The sequence below is a fragment of the Phymastichus coffea genome, unplaced genomic scaffold, assembly GCF_024137745.1.
Source record: "Phymastichus coffea isolate CEN01 unplaced genomic scaffold, Cenicafe_Pcof_1.1 PCOF00004, whole genome shotgun sequence".
Lineage (NCBI taxonomy): Eukaryota > Metazoa > Arthropoda > Insecta > Hymenoptera > Eulophidae > Phymastichus > Phymastichus coffea.
Window position 1 is genome coordinate 524,994 of NW_026706815.1, and position 26,153 is coordinate 551,146.

The 26,153-nt window shown below is 43.3% G+C and overlaps 1 protein-coding gene across 2 annotated transcripts in view; it reads right to left on the reverse strand.

Moving 5' to 3' along the window:
* The window catches only part of LOC131666594 (prohibitin-2), a 314,863-nt gene that overhangs the window by 183,619 nt on the left and 105,091 nt on the right, over positions 1-26,153 (reverse strand). For both annotated transcript variants that reach the window (XM_058939413.1, XM_058939403.1), the window contains exon 3: positions 15,185-15,502. In XM_058939413.1, coding sequence (XP_058795396.1) covers positions 15,185-15,502 — 318 coding nt within the window. The remainder of the gene's footprint in view (positions 1-15,184; positions 15,503-26,153) is intronic.

Genomic DNA, 26,153 nt, shown 5'->3' on the forward strand with positions numbered 1-26,153 from the left:
AAGGTGACACGAATTCCGACATATTATATGACGTGTACTGCAACGGTAGTCGATTCAATTAATCGAACCGTTCGCGATTCTGATTTTCGCGCGTTAGTTCTAAGTATTGAGAGAGAGAGGGGGCGCGCGATCTTTTGAATTAGCAGTTAAGCCTCAGCTGTTACTTGTGTAGTACCGCCAAAATAGTTTAGCACAGTGTTCCACCGATTTGCCAATAAATAGTTTACTTGGATTTTGGATACGTGTGCAAGGGTGAGCGAGGAAGCAGCGACAGTAGCAGCATCATGGAAGCAGCAATAAAAGCAACAGCTATTATACAGCAGATTTGCGAACGAGGCAGCACAGTTGATTCTGATCTGAGGAGCACCTTTAATTTGCTTCAACAATTACGGCTGATCACCGTAATTGCACCGCAGGGTAGGTGCACCTCCCTTAATTATCGCGTGACAAAATACATTTGGTATTTTGTCCAACCGTGTTAGCGTTAATTTTTTGTATTCGCGCCGAGCGTTAGATCGCGCCAATATTCGTATCTTCTCGCTCTCTCTTTCTCACCGAAAGTTATTTAATTGTAAATCCTATTCGCGTGCGTCAGTCTTTCGGCCCGACAAAGACTGTAGAGATTTTTTATTAATAAAATCTATTAAACTTATTCGCCGATTTCGTCATATAATTTTTCCTAATAGTTTAAACAATTGAAAAAGGCTTAGGTTTTAATCCGATTACAGCTAGGGGATTAAGTGGATTAGGAGCAAAGTCGATTACACTTAAAACTCATCGAGTATCACAAGGCACGTGACTTAAGGTGAGTTCAACTCTGCTTGATCGAAGACAACTAAGTTAAGTCAGCTGACGTTAAGGCGAATACACGTATTAACATACGTGTTAACGGAGCGGCGGTTTGCTCTGCATCGTGGGAGTTTGTTCATAAATAAATTTCTCATTTTGCAGATTTATCCCCCCGTTACAGTACATAAAACGATATGTTCAAGTCTTTAAAGGCTCAAAATGTTAAAATTGGGTAGATTTTATTATGAAGAAATTGCGTCATTCTAGTCTACGTAAAAATAAATACATTGGAAACATGAATTACTCTTTTGAAAATGATTTTTATGCCAATCCACATGTACAAGCAAAAGTGTCCTACCTGGCGGCGAGTGATAGAAGGTATGTGGCGAAATATTGAAGGGATGCAAAAATCCTAGAAAAAAAATATATATATATATACGTTTCCGATGTATTTTTTTGCGTAGAATACGATGGCGTAGTTGATTTCAGCATAGAATTGATATATAAGGAGCTAAAGTCGAAAAAAGGTGTTTTTTAGAGATTTTTATTTTTTTCAAGGTCGTACCACCACTTTTAAAAATCTGAAAAAAATCACAGGCATTTTTGTGCAAAAAATACGTAAGATATATGTTTTTCAGCGGTGAGTCAGTCTTTGGTTTTTTAATACGAATTTTTAAAGTTTTCAAAAGGCTGTGAAAATTTGAATTTCCCGCTAAAAATTTTTTTGAGTCACATAGGTTTGTGGGGCTCAAAAAATCCTACAATTTGGTTTTTTTGTTTTTTTTCTAGCTTCAAAATTGACCGAGACATCGTTAAAAAACTGAAAAGCGTATAGTCACGTCTCAGCCGGCCCCCCTGGGGTCTAGGGGTCTGAAAATTTGGAAAAAGGGGTTTCTATACATGAGGAATGAAAGGGTATATTCCGTTTCGCTCACCGTTCAAAGGCAGATTTCACTATCTTACCTGGCTAGACCTTTTGTACTTATTCATTATTTTTGCAACGCTTAGTAAATTTTTATCAATTTCCTTAACATAAAATACATTGGATATTGTTATTTTATTTGTAATTCCATTTATATGAAAATAAATTAAAAAACTACTCACTTTTATTCCTTTCACAATTGTACCATCTCCAACTATTACATTTATTGGTTCAATTAAAATTACTGACTCGCAAAAGTAAAAGTCATCATTTATTATGTGGTCTGTATATCCACTGTCTAATATCTAATCTATTTTATTTTCCTTACATGTTGCAACGGTAGTCGATTTGGTCAATCGATACGTTCGCGATTCAGTAGCACTCGCGATGCTAGAGCAAATGTCTAAGAGGGAGAGGGTGCGCGCGAGAGTTCAAAGTTTCAGTTAAACCTCAGCTGTTGCTTGTGAAAGAGTACCGCCAAATTATTTTCCACTGTGTTTCGCCGTTTTTCCAATCAAAAGTTGTTTTCTGGGATTTTTTGCATACGTGCGCGAGTGATCGCAGACCATAGAAGTAGCAGCAAAACACAGCAGCAACGAACAGCAGCATTCATTGCAGCAGTCACGGATCTTCGTGACCGAGGCAGCGCAGCTGGTTCCAGAGGAGCACCTTCAGTTATTTCTCTTCAACAATTACGGCTGATCACTGTAATTGCACCGCATCCCCTTTTTCTGCGAGACAAAATATTTACGAGAATATTTTGTCTATCGCGACCGTTTGTGTGTTCGCGCCGAGCGTTAGTTTTCGCGGTCGAATTTTGAATTCTCTCTCTCTCTCTCTCTCTCTCTCTCTCTCTCTCAACCCGTATTGTTGTAACAAGTTGTTAATCCTATTCGCGTGCGTAAGTCTTTCGGCCCATCTAAGACTGTAGTTTATTAGAGATAAACGATATTAATTTTATTCGCCGCATTACGTTATTTCGTTCCCTTTGTTGTCTAACGGCTCTGTCACCAGTTAATTTTTAAACGGATCTCATCTAAGGGATAATTGGAGTAAATATTAGGTCACTCACACCTAAGATAGTTCGAGTGTCACAAGTCAGGTGACTTAAAGTGAGTTCAACTCTGTTGGAAAGGAGACATCTGAATGAAAGTATCAAATGTAAAGGTGAATACACGTATACTCATACGTGTTTAACGGAGTGGCGGTTAGCTCTGCATCGTGGGAGTTTGTTCTTTAATAAACTCATTTTGTATGAGCTAATCCACCCCGTTACAATTTAGAAATTTCCGCAACGCTTTCACTTTTCTGTTTTACCTGTGTTAAGAATGTATCTGTAGTAACTTGATCGCTGACGTTTTCGCCGTATCTTGCATCATGTTACCCCGCTGCTTCGTAGTGTTCCTGTCCAGATAGGAACTGGAAGGAAGAGTCGGCAGCATTACCCCCGATAATATTGTAGCCGTTATGCTGCATGAACCCGAATGGTGGCGCTTAGTCGCTACCTATACGGAAACTATACTGAGACTTAAGAACGCGGACGACTGCCTGACAGATGACTGAGCAGACGAAGTGACCCGACGTAACGAGATACGGAGGAACGACACGATTGAACGAACACAGACAGAACCTCCAGTCAGAAGTAATATTAACATAATCCCTGGCTAGGGGAAGGACACAAGGAGATGGCGGTTTAGTGGGTAGGCCTGTTTTTTTTTTTTTTTGGAGAGTTCCACATAACCCCTCAGTCAGCAAGACTAAGGGGTATCCGCAAAAAGGATTCCGTAACTCCTTGTAAAAAAAAAAATAATAATAATAATAATAATAAAAATAATAATAATAATAATAATAATAATAATAATAATAATAATAATAATAACAATAATAATAATAATAATAATAATAATAATAATAATAACAATAATAATAATAATAATAATAATGCCGGGCTGGTCCAGTGAGTGGTAACACCTCACTGGGCAAATGCTAGCTTCCAACGTCCACGACGTGCCCGGTGGAAACGTTGTCCGTCGCGTCAATGCTCTGAGCAGCAACGCTATAACGGATACGGCCAAGAGGAAGATATGGCTCACAAATGACGCAAAAGATAATGGTATTCTGCCGATGTGTCCAACCATTAATCACTCATACACATGCACACACACACACTACGCAAACACTCACACACACACGCCTTCTGGCAAACCGGAGAAGTGAATGCTCGGTGACCCTATAAACGGGTCTTACCGAAAAGCGAATGGTCGGGGACTCCTATAAACGAAGTCGCCCGAAAGCGAGAGAAGGGGATATCTCTAAACGGACTCTCCCCGTGAATGAAGCCCGGTTTCGCCTATGGGCACTCACGTACACGCACACACCACAGGGGGGAACACTGAACACACAGGGTAAACATACAGGGGGGGGGGACCTCAGGGGCCGTGCGCTGTCCCAGCGCGGTTCGTGGAGTCGCGACCACGAGGGACCTTCAGCACAACGGGACAAAACCAACAATATGAATATGCACAATGAAAACATTGATGTACCTCAAGTGGTAACTCCTTCTCAGGAGGAATCCACCCCGGGTTCCGATCGGGTGAAAGCCCCGGTGGCCACGGGCAGCGGCACGGATTTTGAGGGCCGCACTTTGTGCACGGGAATGGGGGGAAAGACAGGAAAAAACGACAAGAAACTACTGAACATACCGAGACGACAGAGGACGGACAGTGGGTCAAGCGGCGGCAGCGGGGTGAGCTACGTCTCTGCCGCTGAGGGCCAAGAACCGACGACAGGACGAACACCGACAAGAACTAGTGATACACGAGACGTGACGGTACCGCTGCGGCGCATACAAGTGCCACCTGCGCGGAAAAACGAGGGCTCCGAAAAGCAGACCTCCAACACTGACGCCGACATGAAAGACGTGGACAATGACAACGGACATATGACAGAAAACCTCCAGCTGTTTCGCACGCAGCTCAGGCGCATTGATGCCGCGCTCGAAAAGATGGAGGCACGGACTAAGATACAGAGAAATATTAGTACGGACATAACGACTAGTATGGCTGTAATAAAGGAGGCGATGGAGATTGCATGGAGTGAATGCGACCGCCTAAATCCCCTCCTGGAGTCCGTAAACGACAGGAGGACAGAAAGACAGAAAAGAAAGAGGGAGGACACGGGGGCCAGCCCTGAGCAAGCCGTGGCCTATCAAAGGGTTGCGGACGAGTCAGGCTGGACCACGGTGAACTCCGCGAACAGAAAAAAGAGGAAGTCTAAACAGAAGACTAATGACCAAACGACGGAGACGACTTCCCTCAAACAGAAGACGCAACAGACTACCCCTGTGGTGGCGCTGGGCGCGCGGAGGGAGAGGCCACTAGCTTCGACATCCGCAGCGGCGACGCCTATCCACGGGAACAAACGGCCCGAGCTGGACAAGAACCGGCCCAGTGCGGGTGGTTCCCGCCGGAAGGGGGGGACCAACGTTATACTGGTACGGCCAAACGACGGACGAACGTACGCGGATACCCTGCGCAGACTAAAGACGGAGATTAATCCCGAGGGCTCTAAAGTGAATATCTCGGGATATCGGAAGACTAAGGACGGAGGACTCCTCATGCGCTTTCGCTGTAACGCAGACGCAAGACGGAAGTTCCAGGAGAAACTCCAGGTTACTCTTGGAAATGAGGGTAATGTACGAGACATGACACACGGACAGACACTAGAGATACTAGACCTCGACTGTGTTACAGACACGAATGATGTACAGAACGCATTGAAACGAGAAACAGGACAAGATGCGGACTTTAAGATCCACATTTTCGGACCGAATAAACACGACGTTTGTATGGCAGTGTTCGAAGCAGACAGAGACACGGCCCACAAACTGCTCAAGAAGGGCAGAATTAAGATCGGCTGGGTCAACTGTCGGCTGAGAGAAAGATTGACGGTCCCGAGGTGCTACCGGTGCCTCGGATACGGACATAGACGAACGGACTGCACAGGACCTGACAGAGGACAGTGCTGTTGGAGGTGCGGGGGGACCGGCCATGTCGGGAGAGCCTGCCCCACCAAACAGCCGACGTGCTTCCTATGTTCCGAGGCGCGTGCAACGGAGAGGGCGCACGTCCCGGGAACGGGAGCGTGCGCGGCCTACCGGGCAGCGCTGGAGGAGTGCCGGAAGCAGACACGACAATGACAGGAATCTTACAAGGAAACCTGCGTAGGTGTGAGACAGCCCAGCTGCTTGTATCACAGACAGCGAAGGAACGAAACGTAGACATACTGATACTGAGCGAGCAACTGTGGGACTTACGAGAGCAGAACGGCTGGTTCTCGAATACCCTCGGTACGTCGGCCATATAGGTCAAAGGCAAACCGGCTAGGAGAATACAAGCGTCTGGCAGGGGGGAAGATTACGCGTGGGTGAGGGTTGATTCCGTCACCTACGTCAGCGTATATTTGACCCCAAACTGCACGATGGCAGTGTACGAGGAAAAAGTCGGTAAGCTGGAAGACGCCCTCACAGGTCTCCCGGGTGACTTTGTCGTCGCGGGAGACATGAACGCGAGAGCGGTCGAGTGGGGTATGACAACGACGGACAAACGAGGAAGGCTGCTTCTGGAGATGGCCGCAAGGCTTGATCTGGTAGTGGTCAACCAAGGGACGACAATGACCTATAGACGACCGGGCTTCGGATACTCAATACCCGATGTGACGATGACGTCAGACAGGATCTCGTCGCGGATAAGAGGATGGCGGGTGACCGAGGACTATACAGCCAGCGATCATCAGCACATCGTCTTTGAGGTGACAGATCAATCGACGAACGTACGAAACGGACAAACTAGAGACAGGACTTCAACGTATTGGAACCTACGACGACAAGATAGAGAGCTGTTTGACAAACTGCTAAGGGAGGCACCGTTACCCGCCGAGTCTGTCCCGGCAGAGCTTGGTCTGCGGGAGCGTGCCGAATGGATAACGGACAAGACAATGGAACTGATAACGGAACTGTGCGACGCCACGATGACTCGACGCAAGGGCCGAACGCACAAACGAGCAATGTACTGGTGGACGGACGAGATTGGCCTCCTCCGTGGGGAATGCATTGCCTGCCGCCGGAGGATGAACCGCGCACGGAAAAAGAGCAGACCAGACGCGGACGAACTATCGACAGCGTACAAGATGGCACGTAAGAGACTGACCACTAAAATAAAGGACAGTAAAAACCGATGCGCTAGACAGTTGTGTGAAGAAGTGGAGCGGGACCCCTGGGGACTTGGCTACAAGATTGTGACCAAGAAATTGGGGGCCCTTGGCCCTTCTGAACCAAAAGACAAAGACACCATGAAAGCAATAGTAGATGGACTTTTCCCAAACCAACCAGAGACGGAAGAAATGACGAACGAACAAGAGACGACAGTGCCAGAGTTTGTCGGGGCAGAGCTTATTAAGGCTGTGTCCACGATCAAGCCTGGTAAGGCACCCGGACCAGACGGTATACCGGGAGAGATCCTCCAGCAGATCGTGAGCGTACGTCCAGGACTCCTCCTGGATAAGTATAACGCGGTCTTACGTGCGGGCATCTTTCCCAGACGATGGAAGACTGCTAGACTGGTTCTCCTGCATAAAGGAAAAGGAGAGCCGAATAGTCCGTCTTCCTATAGACCCCTGAGTCTTCTAGACACAGCGGGTAAACTTTACGAAGCGTTATTGAAACCAAGACTGACGAACGCGGTAACTGCAAACGGAGGACTTGCAGGAAACCAGTACGGATTCAGACGGGGCTGCTCAACTATAGGGGCGATTCGACAAGTGACCGACGCCTTTCGGCGGACGAGGCTCGTGTGCTACGGAGCGAGGCCAATAGTACTTCTCGCGACTCTTGATGTCAGGAATGCCTTCAACTCCGCTCGGTGGGGGGATATTCTGGAGGCCCTACAAACTTTCAGGGTTCCCGAATACCTGATGCGGGTGATGAGGGAGTACCTACACGACAGATGGATTCGATACGAGACGACCGACAGAACAGTGACCAGACGAATCACAGCAGGAGTCGCCCAAGGCTCAATCCTTGGACCCGACTTCTGGAACATACTGTACGACGCACTACTAAGACTACCGATGCCACCGGGGGTGGAGCTGGTTGCCTACGCCGATGATGTGGCTGTGGTGATAATAGCCCGTACCCCGGAGCTGGCGCAAATGCTTCTGAACCGCGCGATGTTACGAATCAATAGATGGATGACTGAACGCGGACTTAGCCTTGCCCTGGCCAAGACAGAACTCATCCTTCTGACGGGAAGCAGGATTAATACCCTGATTCCCATGACAGTCGGAGAGGTATCGCTGCGGACCAGTGGGGCGGTCGAGTATCTGGGGGTGACCCTAGATACGAAGATGACCTTCTGGCCGCACATACAACAGACAGCGAGGAAGGCGGCAGAGAGGACTTCCGCTCTCAGTCGTCTTATGGCAAATACATTTGGACCGAGACAATGGAAGAGACGACTACTGATGACAACGACCCACTCGATCATGCTCTACGGGGCGGAGGTGTGGGCCGACGCGTTGGGGGTCAAGAAATACTGCAAACGACTGACAAACGTACAAAGACAGGGAGCACTGAGGATAGCCTGCGCCTACAGGACAGTCTCGGCTGAGGCTGTCCTGGTGGTGGCGGGGGTTATCCCGATAAACATGCTCGCCAGAGAGCGGAAACGCGTGTACGAACGAAACAGCGACATGACCAGAACGGAAGCTGCCCAGGACGAAAGAACTAGGACGATGACGGACTGGAACAAACAATGGAGGATGAGCACGAACGGAGCATGGACTAGACGACTCATTGACGACCTGAGACCGTGGACGGAGAGGCAATTTGGGGAAGTGACTTTTTACCTGACCCAGTTTCTTACCGGCCACGGGTACTTCAGGAAATATCTGTTTGACAGAAACAAAGTTAACAGCGCCGACTGTAAATACTGTGGATACAAATGTGATGACGCAGAGCATACATTTTTCAAATGCTCACACTGGAACGACGAAAGGCAAAGACTGGAGACGACGCTTGGAAACATCACGCCCAACAACATTGTGGCAAAGATGCTACAAGACAAAGACTACTGGACGGTAACGGCAACGTACGTTGAGACTATCCTACGAGGGAAAAAGGCGGACGGTTGCCTGGAAGTCGAGTGTTAGACGAGAAGAATGCGGGAGTAAATGGTATGAACAAATGGATGAATGTGAATAAACGGACGTAACGAAACGATACAGGACCCGTGGACAACGAGAGGACTTGACGCGGTTCTCCAGCGGGAAGTAATGCTTACGCGGTTCCCCGCTGGAGAATGGTGTAGGTGGACTTTACTACTCTTCCCCGGATGGTTTACCCTCCGGTTGAAGAGAAGCGGGATTTGGGCGGTCAGCTGGTCTTCGACGACCCGGAGGCTCCTTGCGTTCGATTGATAGATCGCTTGAAACAGCCCGGTCTGAGAGGATCAGCGAGTCACGTCACACGGCGGGTGGGAGAGTGTAGGTGGGTAGCTTCGGTGAACTGCCGTCACACTCCAACCGTTATGGTCCATGAGGATTTATCCTGTTTTTTTACCACCATAAAAAAAAAAAAAAAAAAAAAAAAAAAAAAAAAAAATAATAATAATAATAATAATAAACGCCGGGCTGGTCCAGTGAGTGGTAACACCTCACTGGGCAAATGCTAGCTTCCAACGTCCACGACGTGCCCGGTGGAAACGTTGTCCGTCGCGTCAATGCTCTGAGCAGCAACGCTATAACGGACACGGCCAAGAGGAAGATATGGCTCACAAATGACGCAAAAGATAATGGTATTCTGCCGATGTGTCCAACCATTAATCACTTATACACATACACACACACACACTACGCAAACACTCACACACACACACCTTCTGGCAAACCGGAGAAGTGAATGCTCGGTGACCCTATAAACGGGTCTTACCGAAAAGCGAATGGTCGGGGACTCCTATAAACGAAGCCGCCCGAAAGCGAGAGAAGGGGATATCTCTAAACGGACTCTCCCCGTGAATGAAGCCCGGTTTTGCCTATGGGCACTCACATACACGCACACACCACAGGGGGGAACACTGAACACACAGGGTATACATACAGGGGGGGGGACCTCAGGGGCCGTGCGTTGTCCCAGCGCGGTTCGTGGAGTCGCGACCACGAGGGACCTTCAGCACAACGGGACAAAACCAACAACATGAATATGCACAATGAAAACATTGATGTACCTCAAGTGGTAACTCCTTCTCAGGAGGAATCCACCCCGGGTTCCGATCGGGTGAAAGCCCCGGTGGCCACGGGCAGCGGCACGGATTTTGAGGGCCGTACTTTGTGCACGGGAATGGGGAGAAAGACAGGAAAAAACGACACGAACCTACTGAACATACCGAGACGACAGAGGACGGACAGTGGGTCAAGCGGCGGCAGCGGGGTGAGCTACGTCTCTGCCGTTGAGGGCCAAGAACCGACGACAGGACGAACACCGACAAGAACTAATGATACACGAGACGTGACGGTACCGCTGCGGCGCATACAAGTGCCACCTGCGCGGAAAAACGAGGGTTCCGAAAAGCAGACCTCCAACACTGACGCCGACATGAAAGACGTGGACAATGACAACGGACATATGACAGAAAACCTCCAGCTGTTTCGCACGCAGCTCAGGCGCATTGATGCCGCGCTCGGAAAGATGGAGGCACGGACTAAGATACAGAGAAATATTAGTACGGATATAACGACTGGTATGGCTGTAATAAGGGAGGCGGTGGAGATTGCATGGAGTGAATGCGACCGCCTAAATCCCCTCCTGGAGTCCGTAAACGACAGGAGGACAGAAAGACAGAAAAGAAAGAGGGAGGACACGGGGGCCAGCCCTGAGCAAGCCGTGGCCTATCAAAGGGTTGCGGACGAGTCGGGCTGGACCACGGTGAACTCCGCGAACAGAAAAAAGAGGAAGTCTAAACAGAAGACTAATGACCAAACGACGGAGACGACTTCTCTCAAACAGAAGACGCAAAAGACTACCCCTGTGGTGGCGCTGGGCGCGCGGAGGGAGAGGCCACTAGCTTCGACATTCGCAGCGGCGACGCCTACCCACGGGAACAAACGGTCCGAACTAGACAAGAACCGGCCCAGGGCGGCTGGTCCTCGCCGGAAGGGGGGGACCAACGTTATACTAGTACGGCCAAACGACGGACGAACGTACGCGGATACCTTACGCCGACTAAAGACGAAGATTAATCCCGAGGGCTCTAAAGTGAGTATCTCGGGATATCGAAAGACCAAGGACGGAGGACTCCTCATGCGTTTTCGCTGTAACGCAGACGCAAGACGGAAGTTCCAGGAGAAACTCCAGGTTACTTTTGGAAATGAGGGTAATGTACGAGACATGACACACGGACAGACGCTAGAGATACTAGACCTCGACTGTGTTACAGACACGAATGATGTACAGAACGCATTGAAACGAGAAACAGGACAAGATGCGGACTATAAGATCCACATTTTCGGACCGAACAAACACGACGTTTGTATGGCAGTGTTCGAAGCAGACAGAGACACGACCCACAAACTGCTCAAGAAGGGCAGAATCAAGATCGGCTGGGTCAACTGTCGGCTGAGAGAAAGATTGACGGTCCCGAGGTGCTATCGGTGCCTCGGATATGGACATAGACGAACGGACTGCACAGGACCTGACAGAGGACAGTGCTGTTGGAGGTGCGGGGGAACCGGTCATGTCGGGAGAGCCTGCCCCACCAAACAGCCGACGTGCTTCCTATGTTCCGAGGCGCGTGCAACGGAGAGGGCGCACGTCCCGGGAACGGGAGCGTGCGCGGCCTACCGGGCAGCGCTGGAGGAGTGCCGGAAGCAGACACGACAATGACAGGAATCTTACAAGGAAACCTGCGTAGGTGTGAGACAGCCCAGCTGCTTGTATCACAGACAGCGAAGGAACGAAACGTAGACATACTGATACTGAGCGAGCAACTGTGGGACTTACGAGAGCAGAACGGCTGGTTCTCGAATACCCTCGGTACGTCGGCCATATAGGTCAAAGGCAAACCGGCTAGGAGAATACAAGCGTCTGGCAGGGGGGAAGATTACGCGTGGGTGAGGGTTGATTCCGTCACCTACGTCAGCGTATATTTGACCCCAAACTGCACGATGGCAGTGTACGAGGAAAAAGTCGGTAAGCTGGAAGACGCCCTCACAGGTCTCCCGGGTGACTTTGTCGTCGCGGGAGACATGAACGCGAGAGCGGTCGAGTGGGGTATGACAACGACGGACAAACGAGGAAGGCTGCTTCTGGAGATGGCCGCAAGGCTTGATCTGGTAGTGGTCAACCAAGGGACGACAATGACCTATAGACGACCGGGCTTCGGATACTCAATACCCGATGTGACGATGACGTCAGACAGGATCTCGTCGCGGATAAGAGGATGGCGGGTGACCGAGGACTATACAGCCAGCGATCATCAGCACATCGTCTTTGAGGTGACAGATCAATCGACGAACGTACGAAACGGACAAACTAGAGACAGGACTTCAACGTATTGGAACCTACGACGACAAGATAGAGAGCTGTTTGACAAACTGCTAAGGGAGGCACCGTTACCCGCCGAGTCTGTCCCGGCAGAGCTTGGTCTGCGGGAGCGTGCCGAATGGATAACGGACAAGACAATGGAACTGATAACGGAACTGTGCGACGCCACGATGACTCGACGCAAGGGCCGAACGCACAAACGAGCAATGTACTGGTGGACGGACGAGATTGGCCTCCTCCGTGGGGAATGCATTGCCTGCCGCCGGAGGATGAACCGCGCACGGAAAAAGAGCAGACCAGACGCGGACGAACTATCGACAGCGTACAAGATGGCACGTAAGAGACTGACTACTAAAATAAAGGACAGTAAAAACCGATGCGCTAGACAGTTGTGTGAAGAAGTGGAGTGGGACCCTTGGGGACTTGGCTACAGGATTGTGACCAAGAAACTGGGGGCCCTTGGCCCTTCTGAACCAAAAGACAAAGACACCATGAAAGCAATAATAGATGGACTTTTCCCAAACCAACCAGAGACGGAAGAAATGACGAACGAACAAGAGACGACAGTGCCAGAGTTTATCGGGGCAGAGCTCACTAAAGCTGTGTCCACGATCAAGCCTTGTAAGGCACCCGGACCAGACGGTATTCCGGGAGAGATCTTCCGGCAGATCGCGGGCGCACGACCAGGACTCCTCCTGGACAAGTATAACGCGGTCTTACGGGCGGGCATCTTTCCCAGACGATGGAAGACGGCTAGACTGGTTCTCCTGCATAAAGGAAAGGGAGAGCCGAATAGTCCGTCTTCCTATAAGTCCCTGAGTCTCCTAGACACAGCGGGTAAACTTTACGAAGCGTTACTGAAACCGAGACTGACGAACGCTGTAACTGCAAACGGAGGACTGGCAGGCAATCAGCACGGATTCCGACGAGGTCGCTCAACTATAGGGGCGATTCGACACGTGACCGACGCCTTCCGGCGGACGAGGCGCGTGTGCTACGGAGGGAGGCCAATAGTACTTCTCGCGACTCTTGACGTCAGGAATGCCTTCAACTCCGCTCGGTGGAGAGATATTCTGGAGGCCTTACAAGCTTTCAGGGTTCCCGAATACCTGATGCGGGTGGTGAGGGAGTACCTATACGACAAATGGATTCGATTCGAGACGACCGATGGAACAGTGACCAGACGAATCACAGCAGGAGTCGCCCAAGGTTCAATCCTTGGACCCGACTTCTGGAACATACTGTACGACGCACTACTAAGACTACCGATGCCACCGGGGGTGGAGCTGATTGCCTACGCCGATGATGTGGCTGTGGTGATAATAGCCCGTACCCCGGAGCTGGCGCAAATGCTACTGAATCGCGCGATGTTACGAATCAATAGATGGATGACTGGACGCGGACTTAGCCTTGCCCTGGCCAAGACAGAACTTATCCTTCTGACGGGAAGCAGGATTAATGCCCTGATTCCCATGACAGTCGGAGAGGTACCGGTGCAGGCCAGTGGGGTGGTCAAGTATCTGGGGGTGACCCTAGATACGAAGATGACCTTCTGACCGCACATACAACAGACAGCGAGGAAGGCGGCAGAGAGGACTTCCGCTATCAGTCGTCTTATGGCAAACACATTTGGACCGAGACAATGGAAGAGACGACTACTGATGACAACGACTCACTCGATCATGCTTTACGGTTCTGGTGGTGGCGGGGGTTATCCTGATAAACCTGCCAAAGAACGGAAACGCGTGTACGAACGAAACAACGACGTGACCAGAACGGAAGCTGCCCAGGATGAAAGAACTAGGACGATGACGGACTGGAACGAACGATGGAGGACGAGCACGAACGGAGCATGGATGAGACGACTCATCGACGACCTGAGGCCGTGGACGGAGAGGCAATTTGAGGAAGTGAATTTTTTCCGGACCCAGTTCCTTACCGTCCACGGGTACTTCAGAAAATATCTGTTTGACAGAGACAAAGTTAACAGCGCCGACTGTAAATACTGCGGACACGAATGTGACGACGCAGAGCATACATTTTTCGAATGCTCTCACTGGTCGGTACTGTATATTATAAATGTTGATAATCAGGAGCAGCTACATCTGTGATCGAAAGCAGTCATTACGGCAACTACTGTAGCCATACAGCCATGGGCCACATCGCGCGATGATGCCATCAGCCACGTATGCAGCAGCAGTAGTAACTAGTCGATGGAGCAGACAAGTTACCCCATTGATGGTTAGTCATTCTCTTTCTTCTCTGTACGCGTGAAAGAGGTGTTTACCCAACTGTTTAGGAAAACGAGCAGTTTTTGCCGCTGATGTGTGATTATGGCCTCGGAAAGTGTGCGACCGAGAAATATGTGAATCACTGCAGTGGTACAGAATTTCGCACTGCCCAATTCATGAGGTGGTCATGGTGCCGACGGTACGCTATTTTATACGCACGTGTTTATTATGTATTCTTCAGATTTAATAAATTGTCGAATATTATTCCAATGCACGTTATTCTTTATATGTATTATTTCCGTTCTCATAACCTGATATGGTATGATTCCGTGATCTGCGGTTTTCTTTGCAGTTCGGATGTACTCGTACTCTCCAAATCCACGAACGTAAAAATAATTTTTTAATGATTAACCGCAAGCAACTAAGCCAGCGACGGTTCTACTTCAGTTATTGCGTTACAAAACTATTACAGTCTTCTCTGAAAAAACAAAAAGTATTATATTACTCTTGACATATTTATAGAATAACATTGAAATAGATTGCCTGCCTATTGAAACTTTAAAGCTTGAAGTGTAAGTAACTATGATTGGTATTAAATTGAATTTTTCCTTGATAAGTAGCTATAATGTAATTTATTATAAAGGATATCATTTTGGCAGCTTCAGCTTCTCCTTCAGCTTGCACTATTTTTTGCTGTCTTTCTTGTTTCGCTCTTTCTACTACAAATGCAGCCCTTTGTGCTTCTTGTTGAGCAACCTGCTTTGCTTCAACGGCTGCTGTATATTCCTTACCAAAACTTAACTCAGTAATCGAAACATCATCAAGAATAATATTAAAATCTCGAGCCCGTTCCGTTAACTCTTTCCGCACCATCATCGAGACTTGCTGTCGTTGTGTTATCAACTGAGAAGCATTGAATTTTGCAACGACTGATTTTAAAACTTCATTGCATATACTAGGAAGTACCTATTAAGAAAAAAAATGTATTAACTTACAATATTGCATAAATTAAATAATAATAATAATAATAATAATAATAATTTTAACTCGGCTAGGTGGGGGGATATCTTGGAGACGCTGAAAAGCAACTTTGGGATTCTAGCATATCTTTTCTAGCAGACTTTCCCGAGACTAGAGTGCGAACTTTCTTTCCCTTGTTCACTGTGCGACTGCTAATAAGGTAAGCTGGCCAGCCTAATATCGCGATTTCCTATAAGGTTGTTAACAATTAATCTCTCGTACTCATTAAGAAGTGTGACGTCGGTTGACGAAACAATTCTTAGGCGCACTTTTTGGTCTATCCTTGCGGACAATAACCGGGACGTGCGTTACCACTATCGCGGGAAATTCCTTTTTTCGGCGACGGAGGATCGAAGCTTTGCTGTACCACACGCTAGGCAATATAGCAATACTTCGCGTTATTTTACCACACTCTTGGCAATAAAATAACGTAAAGGGAGCCTATCTAATATGCACTCGACCACACGCTTGGCAATCGAGTGTAACTATCTAAAAAGACAAACCGTACGCGAAACAAAAATAGGAAAGAATAAGGAGAGAAAAGAATGTAGAAAGAAGTTAGAATAAAAAAAATTTTATTTAATTTTTCTTACTCACTTTTTTTTTATGGTTTTCCCACACACACACTAAAGATTAACTAGGTCTGGACGAACTTGAAATAGCTAACGAATAGTTGTACGAACTGAGTCTGAGCTGCTGACTTCGAATGAACTGAATTTCGAAAAAATAATAGTAGTAATGCTGAATTTTCGTAAAAAGATCTCTTTTATACTTTTTTACAAGAGACTCCCACTCGAAAATCTTTGTCATTTTTGGGCAGGAAGAACTAAAATTTTCTCAACTTAATTGGTTGGAAAATTTGGGGAGTATCTCAGCGTAAGCAAGGTTCGAATCCTAATTGGCCGGGGGCGGAGTGTGCGGGTGTGGCTTCATTTTAGTATTTTGGGCCCTCTTCGCATAGATGGCCCTCTATGTACTATTCTGGCCTTTATCTATTTAAACTAATTTCATTTAAAATTAATTGTGTGTGTGGTACTCTAATTTTACAAAAATGTTTCTTAATCTATAATAAAACTAAATGATAGAACAAAAGTTAAGAATTACATTTATCTAAAACAATTAGAATATTAATAGTTTTAACTATTAATTGATTATTAAAAAGTTTGAGAAATGCTGAAAAAAAAATCAGAGTTAATTGCAACAAACATAATTAATAACTTTCATTCAAGCCATTCTTAAATTGTTTAACGCAAAGTTGAGCGCACCCAACAATTATATATACGAAACTCGTAAAGAAAATGAACCAATAAATACAGGAAGACAAATTTCGCAATTTTTCGAGAGACCTGCAAGCAAATCTGTTTCCTTTAATTTAAAAGAAATTAGCAAAAATGAAAATAAATTATTTAAAGTAAAATAATAGTACTGTTGGCAGGATGCACATGTGCGCTACAGATCTCTGCTCTCTAAACATGCGCGCAATCTGACTACTCCGGATGACGCGATCGTAAAATCGCCCTGATAATCTCCAGTACCCGAAAGTCGCCAGATGTACGAGCCGAAAACTGCTGTTCACAGGAAAAGTCGTTTTTATTCATCCGCACGCAGTTTTTCATCTTAATTTACGAGCTAAATGTGTGGTCGGTATTTTTTTATTTTTAAATTCTCTTTTCTTGTTTGAACCGCCGTTACACCCCCACACTTAAACGATTGCTTAAGGAGTGAAACGAGGAAAAGCAATCTAAACTTAAGATATGGTTCTAAGGATCTTGTCACACAAAATTATAGACATGAAGAGAATGAAATTAAAGACATATATATATAAAAAAAAAATTCCTTGGCTTCAACATGAAAGAAACCCAAATGATGGCTTGAGAGACGTAGATTGAGTTGGTGAAGTAGGATTATTTTGCTTATTCTCAGTTGTTTCATTTTTTGTAGGGTGCAAAGATGGATATAGATAATCCTTTTCCGGCGCTGAAGCGTCATTCTTTGCTGGTTCTGTGGTGTTTTCTGTCACCGTAACTTTCGGTGCTAAGTGTATCAAAAGCGTAGTTAAGCTGTTCCATATGGCGCTGATTAAATGGAAAGACCATCCATAAATGCTGTGGAGAGTTATTCCATTTATGAAAATCTCTATTAGTTTCTTAATGGTTTGTATAATTAACAGAATTGCAAATATTCCGGCACTGAATAATTCCGAAAGTCATAAATTTAGTCCACATTTTGTTCCAAGTATTGATCACAAACTTTTCCATCACATTTTCATTCAAGAGTCCTGTGATTATTTCTTCACGATCCTTGATGGCATGTCCACGAATCACTCGAACTACGTCGTTCACTGTTGTGGGTCGTTCCATAGGAAACATGATACGATTGGTCAGATCTTGTAGGTCTTTTTCCGTGTATATTCCACTGGTAGCAAGTGCGGGGATATTCTGATATTTCCATGTTAATCCAGAAAAAGGTTTGAGAGTAGTAGGGACTTTAGCCTCTACTGCCCTAGGTAAAAACTTATACCAATCTTCATTGAAATAGAAAAATGTGGGTAGCAAAACGTTGCAATCAACTATTGTTCCATGTGCTTTCAAAATGTGAGTTTTCGGAGATAAAAATTTTGTATGATTATTATGAATCACTCTCAGCTCAGCATAACACTCTTCACTTTGCGAGACTTTCACATCAACAGGTATGCATTTAACTATATGTACTACTTCACCTGCCGTCACAGCCATATATCCAGGTCCCTTCATGAGATTGTAAGCAAATTGATCAGGAGATTGCGTAGCAATAGCAAGTGCATTTTTCAAAATATCTCTTTCTTGACTACAACGTTGTACAACAACATCCCTATACAAATTTGTTATTTGTAACTTAATATAACGTTCCACAAATACAAACTTTGAATTTATATACGCAAATATATCTAAATTACTTAAAGAAATTTTCTTACTAGGAAATAACATATCGTTCTTAACCTTGTGTATGAACAATTTTGGATGTTCGGTATCACTAATCTCATAACCGCATGTGTATCGCTTAGACTTTGTTATTAACGCAAAAGTGATATCTTGTGTAGTTAAAGAGAACAGAGTTTGTCCAGTTTCACTTGTAACTTCATTAGCTACACCGTTATATAATACATTATATCGATTAATAGAACAAGAGTCGCGCGGTGCCCTTTCCCAAAATGTATATCCTCCCTCTGAATCGATACATTGTTCATTCCCAAATTTACATCTAACACCGCTACGCAAAATTATTTGATCGTTATTTAAATCGACGGAAGCGGTATATTCTTGGATGGTTATTTTGATCTTGGCTTGGACTAACACGCTACTCCAAGTTCCATAAACATCGGAGTAACTACCGGAGGTACACTTCCCATCTTGATTTACAGAGCCGGCAAGTATTGCTGGTCTAATCGAAGTTTGATTAATTTTTATGTCGCGAAATATATGTACATTATCGAAATACAAAGTACCGCTTTTATATAAATCATAACAATTTTGTCGGCTTACATCCATTAAGTATTCGATCGCACCATTTTCTACAATCGAATTGTGCGAGTGCATTCCACAATAATAAACCGTTCTATCTATTTGAATTTTACATTGAATTACATGTGTATCTTCGAAGTTGTTTAATTGTAACAATTGAATATGCTGTCTCGTTATATTAATATTCGTGGAAGGCACTTCACACTCTCCTACATCTAATAAGGATACAGTTGTTATGTTAAGTGATCTTCCTCCACAGTCGTATCCTATAATGGCCGTTACTGGAATAGCTATTGTAAGGGATAGCAGTAAAAAAAAGAAGAATGAATGCATCTTTCGTCTGTAATCAGAAAAATATTTTATTATATGCTCTTTCTTTTTGTTATTCATGTTTTATCAATATGCGAAACCCGAAGTCTATTCGCGTGTACAACTTTACTACCCTTTTTTATTTCTATTTTGACATTATTTTTCGGTAATATGGCTATAATTTTAAAAGGACCCGAATAATGATCACCAAATTTCCCGGGCTTGGGTCCAGATTTCAAAAATACATAATCACCTAACTTAAAATTAACTGGATTTATATGTTGATCGTAATATTTTTTTGATTTGAATTTGGAAGCTATTAAGTTCTCGTATGCCAATTTTTGAATTCCTGTAAGTCGTGTTACTAAGTCAGTTATATATCCCTTTTAAGTCGGCACCATGTCAGCTTCACGTAAGGGGTTACTGGATGGCAATCGGGCTAATCGACCGAAAACAACTTCGAATGGGGTATGTTTAGTGCTTTCTTGAACGCAGGTGTTATAGTTTAACATGGCCAAGTCGAGCCATTCGTCCCAATTATTGTCTATTTCTGTGTATTGTTTTAAATACTCAACAAGAGCGTGACGTGATCTCTCTAAAGAACCATTAGACTGCGGTCGAAAGGCGGTGGTTCTCAATTTCTTTATCTTGAAACGTTTAGCAATTCTGGTCATCAGTGAACTCAAGAAGTTCTTTCCTTGATCTGTAAGCACGGCTTTGGGACAACCGAAAACGCAAATGAATTTTTTAATAAACGCGTCAGCTATAGTGGATGATAGTGTATCTGTTAGTGGAGCAGCTAGACAAAACTTGCTTAACGGATCTTGTAGAGTTAAGACGTACTCATATCCTGTAGGGGTTTTCTTGAGTGGACCTACAATGTCCACAGCTATTTTATCAAATGTAGTTGCGGAGGTATCAGTGATTATCATTGGTTGCTTCGTTTGTAGACGAGTGAGTTTCTTTAGCTGACATTCTAAACACTGTTGTATTCGTCGTTGAATATCATCTTTTAGATTTTCCCAGTAATAATTTTGTCTAATCCGGTGAAAAGTTTTGGAAACGCCGCGATGTCCTCCAATAGGGGATTTATGAAGCTCATAAAATATTGCATCACGTTGCTCCAAAGGTACATATCTTAAAGTATCTTTACAAATTATTACTTTAATACGGCAATTCTTAAATACTTTATTAATTATATATTTTATTTCTATCCACTCTAAATTTTCTATACATTTACTTTTAGCTATACAAACTTCAGCCTGATTTAAATTAAGTAATAAGTTTCTTAAAATTAACAAAGTCGAATAAATTCGATCTTTAATATAGCTTATCGATTCGGAGGTTTCGCCTCGAATGCAAAGTCCAAATTGAGAGTATTTCTTATTTTTCTTTTCTCTCGTGACTTCTCCTAAACTAACTAATTGTTTACTAATCATCTTATTATTGTCTATAAGCTTGCGGGCACCTTCATCGCAAGGTTCACCTGTAGTACTTAAAAAATAAGCTACATTATTTCTTTGTGTATGGAGAGATTCTTTAATCTCTACAATGTTTTCGCTAATCTTCTCTAAATCACTTGATTCGTTTGAATCGCTAATTTCAGAATTATCCTCGAGGTTATTATCTTCAAAAATAGGGGAATTTTGATGTATAGGTTTTTCGGGTACTGCTTTTATTTTTCTTTGTATTTTATCTTCATCTTCACCAATATCACTTTTTTCATAATCAGGTAATTTCTTTCGAGTTCTTTGGGGATATCTTCTGGGGGTGACGGTATTTTCATCGTTGTGAAACGATTCCTTTGTCACAGGATCTAGGTTAGATAGCTTTAAGGCTTGATCCGAAGGGACCTTTTTAGGTCTACCTCGTGGTCTCTTGATTTCGCTATTTTGAGGCGGTGGTTCAGGTTGGAGATCTGGTTTATCGGGTGATTCTAATTGTTTATTCAATTTACTTTGTCTTCTAGTAGTAACGTTTACATTTAGAATCATATTATCTTGGTTTGCTAATTCATGCGGATTTCTCGATAAGGCATCTGCTGTTGCATTGGCGGTTCCTGGACGATAAATGATTTGATAGTCGTATTCAGATAACTTAAATCTCCATTTAAGTATTCTAGTGTTAAGATCGGCGGTTTTAAACCAAACTAAGGGCTGATGGTCGGTAATAATAGTTATTGGTCTACCGTAGACATAAGACTTGAAAGCGTTAACACTTTGTACCACTGCTAAGGCTTCTTTTTCATATACTTCATAATTCAATTCAGGTCCGCGCAAGACCCGTGAAAAGTATGCGATAGGTCGATCAGTGCCAATTGTTCCTTGTGAGAGGATCCCTGCAATGGCATAACCGGAAGCATCAGTTCTGATGTTATATCCTCTAGACAAATCCGGGAATTGTAGAAGAGGAGCATTACAAAGTAACTCTTTTAATTCACAAAATGCTTTCTCAGTCTTCTCGTTCCATTCGAATGGAACATCTTTACTTAGAAGTTTCGTAAGGGGTTTAGATATTTTGGCGAAATCTTTAATGAATCGTCTGTAATACCCGGCTAAACCTAGAAATTGGCGAATATTTTTAACGTTTCTTGGCCTGGGAAACTCTTTAACAGCTATGACTTTCTTTGGGTCAACTTCTAGACCCTCTGCGCTAATAACATGCCCTAAATATGTAACCTTATGTCTAAGAAACTTACATTTAGTAATTTGTAATTTTAATCCTGCTTTTCTCAATCTATCTGCTAATAATGCAAATTTGCGGTCATGTTCATCAATAGTATTAGCATAAATCACGATATCATCTAAATATACAAATAGGTCTAATCCTTGTAGGCCGCGAAGCAACGTATCCATTAGACGTTGAAAAGTTGCGGGTGCATTCTTCAACCCGAACGGCATACGAACAAATTCATAATGGCCGAACGGAGTACTAAAAGTAGTCTTATGTGCATGCTTAGGATGCATTCTAATTTGGAAAAAACCCATGGCTAAGTCTAAAACTGTATACCATTTAGCGCCACCAACTTGATCAAAAATATTACAGATATTTGGTATTGGATAAGAATCAGCGATTGTTTTCTCGTTGAGTTCTCTCATATCAAGTACCATTCTGCCATTTTCATCAGTGGCTTTTGGCACTATCCAAATAGGTGTGTTATAAGATGAATTCGATTCACGAATTATTCCGGCTTTCAACAACTTATTAACGTGATAATTTAGTTTATCTTTCATGGCATGCGGAAACTGATATTGTTTACAATTGATTGGTATTTCATCCACAGTATTAATTTCATGCATAACTAAATCAGTGCCAGGTAAATCGTCACCAGGTAGGTAGAATACATCTCTGAACTTATTTACTAATTCAACAACGTATTCTTTCTCTTCTTTATTCATATGGTCTAAATCCAAATGTTCTTCTATTTGGATGTTAGACCTCTTATTTTCGTCTTCAAAAAGTAAATCCGCTATATGGAAATCATCCAAATCGTCTGTTTGTTGAATGTCCAGATCTTCATATGCTTCGTTCGTTGCTATAGTTAAAACGTGTTTAATGGCCATACTATTGGGCAAATCAAGCGACACTAGTTCATCAAGAATTCTATCAAATTCATCACTAGTCATTTTATCATTTTTTATGGCTTTTACTTCACGTTCGTCGAGTATCATAGGTACTACAAAATTTCTTGCTTTGAATGTTTTATGATTAAAATCGAGTACAGCATTTGAGTCTTCAAAAAATAGTGCGCCTAGTATACCTTCACTTATCATACTAAAATTATCATCAACTACATGAAAAACTGTATTAGTCCCGAATAACTTTATTTCTGTAATTCCTAATGTCATTTGCAAGTTGTTTCCAATACCTCTTATACAAATCACTTTCGTGGTATCTATTTCATTTTCCGGAGGCAATAAGTGTTGTTTTACAAGATTAACTTCTGAACCTGTATCTAATAGGAAGTATTCTTTTGAGTCAGTAGGGGGGTTAATTATTCTGATTTTAGGTGATACTTTATCTATATCTTTTATACTGGCATTGTGAACAAAACAGAAACTAGTATGAGCGGGATAATTGATTTCTTCGAAATAGAGTTTATGATTACCAACAAGGAATTGACGGGTAGAGAAATCGATAATTGCTTCATTTTCGAGCGAATATCCGGCTCCGAGTACAGCTTCATAGGGTATTGGGAAATTGCTTGGAACAATTTGAAATTCAGTGGCTTTTCCGAAAATTGACAAGGTAATTACGCCAAGTGTGGGTACGGTTTCTAAGCCAATTCCTTTCAAAAAGGTACGTTTCGAATTATCTATGTGTTTTGTATGGTTTTGTAAAAGGGTCATTTTGAGTATATTAGCTTCTGATCCGGTATCAATCATTATTTTCATTCGTTTATTTCCTAAAAAGTTAGCACTTATTATAGGAACTTTTGCAAAAAGCCTTGAACTTAAGGGACTAGGCTGAGCAACATTTCGTTGTCTTCGTTCGATTGGCGCATTTGTGGTGTATTGGTCCTCTGCATTGCGCTCGACTGCGGGGACCATGATCCGTTTCCCTGATTCTGATTTCGGGCTTCATTGACCTTTCTTTTTATACATTCGGCTATCATGTGTCCAGGTCTCTTACAATAAAAGCATATAATATTTGACTTGTCAAATGTGGGGTTCTTATTACTGGCAGATTCTATCTCTGAATTATTTCGGCATTGTTTACCAGTATGTCCGACTCTATTACACAGTTGACAAACTATTTCGTTGATCGTATTAACTTGTGCGCGATGTGTACAGGTTTTCGCTATATGGCCTATTTTATTGCAAATTTGACACTTCAGTTGTGATTTACATTCTCGAGCGTTATGACCTTTCTTATCGCAAATTTGGCAGATAATATTGTCATTCCCCTTTTTCAAGAAGCAATCCTTTATTTCATGTCCAATCTTCTTACAATATATACATTGTTTTCCAATAGGCTTTGTAATGTTAAGGCAATTCAGTGCCTCATGCCCTTCCTTATTGCAAAGTTGACATAAATTGATAATTTTTGGATTTGATACTTTATTTTTCAATCCTGATCTAAGTACTGACTGTATTTCTAAGTCTTTTTCTGCTTTTATGGCGAGCTTTAGTATATTTGTAGGGGTAACTCCGGGAGCTAGATTTAATTTAATTTCTGATTTTAATCCTCTCTTGAAACATTCAAAGATATTCTCTTCCAGGGCATGCTTATATTCATTCGTGACTGATTCGATTCCGTCAATTTTTCTTTTAGCACCAATGATTTTTGTCGATAGTAGTCGCAGCCTATTAGCGAAAGTTAATACTTTTTCGTCATCATGTTGAAATTCATTTCCTAATTCACCTAAAAGCTGATTAAGCGTTTGGGCAGATCCGAAAATATCTGCTAGATGTTCTAGCAATTCATCTAGAGTTCCGAAATTAATTCCAATTACTGTATCTCTAGCTTCTCCTTCTAATTTTGACCTTATCAATTTTACTAAATTACCTTCTATTGGTTTCGGGATCATTGCCAAGGCTTCCTTGCATCCTTCTGCAAAACGAGTCCATTGATCAGGTTTCCCATCAAATCGCGGAACAACGTTCAGTGCGTCTTTCAATGACACAACCTGCCCGTGGACAGTAGGTATTTCTTCCTTTTTTTCGTTTTCACTCATTTTAGTAGTTTGCGAGTTATTACAGGGTGGGATATCTATAATAGATTGTAGCTTTTGTTTTGGACTCTTAATTTTCTGATTTATATCTATTGGTTGGTTTTCAGTTACAATTTTATCTGAATTAATCTCACTCGGGCCCGGACTAATTAACTTTTCGTTTAGATCCTGATCGATTCTTTCAGGTGTTGTTGAAGTACTGTCACGATCTTCTAATTGAGTCAAATTCTCGGTTGATCTTTTCAAACTACTGGGTTTTACTGAAACGGTCCAAGTAAGTCCTCTAACTTTACTGCGCGTAAGGCGTTGGTTATCACTCATTAAGTTAAATAGGGCAGATTATACTCCGAGCGAAAGCTTATCAAATAAATAGCACAATTCTTGGATTTTAAAATCAAAACTATTAGTAATTACACTTAAAACTCTATTATGTTGTCTAATAAGTTTATGAGATTTCGCAAGCTTTTTGTATAAAAGACTATTTGCAAGCTTTAATTGGGCAACTTGATTATTTAGGCGATGCAAATGAGCGAAGTCGGTTTCTACGGTCTTATCTAATTCGTCTATTCTATCCTTAAGAATATTTTCACGTTTAATATTTAAATTAATCCCTTTTTTATGTGATTCTATAACTTCAGCAATTTTTCCAAACTCGGCTTGAATACTAGGTAATCTATCGGTTAAAATATTATTAACGTTATCAATTATTTCGATTTGTTTATCTGCCACTTCATGGACTTCTACCGATATTTCTTCGAGTAGGGCATTATTAACCGAAATTTCTGGTGTTCTAACTAATGGAATCATTTGAAAACAAGGGCTTCTAAAATACAAGGAATAAAATATAGGTTAAAATTCAATTTATAGATTTTATTGACAATAATTCGTTTTCTCTTTTATATGTGAAAATATTACAAGTTAAATTCTTTTTTTCATTTTCTTAATTTCTTCTCGAGTCTTCTGTATTTCCTTTTCCGTATCTAGAATTTGTTGTTCCAATGAAGTTGCTGTTTTTCCGGGATTTTTCGATTTCGCTCTAAGTGAGGTAGTAGGAGGGGCTTTTAATCCGGCTGGTAAATTTTTTATTAAATAATTGGTACGCTGAATTTGAATA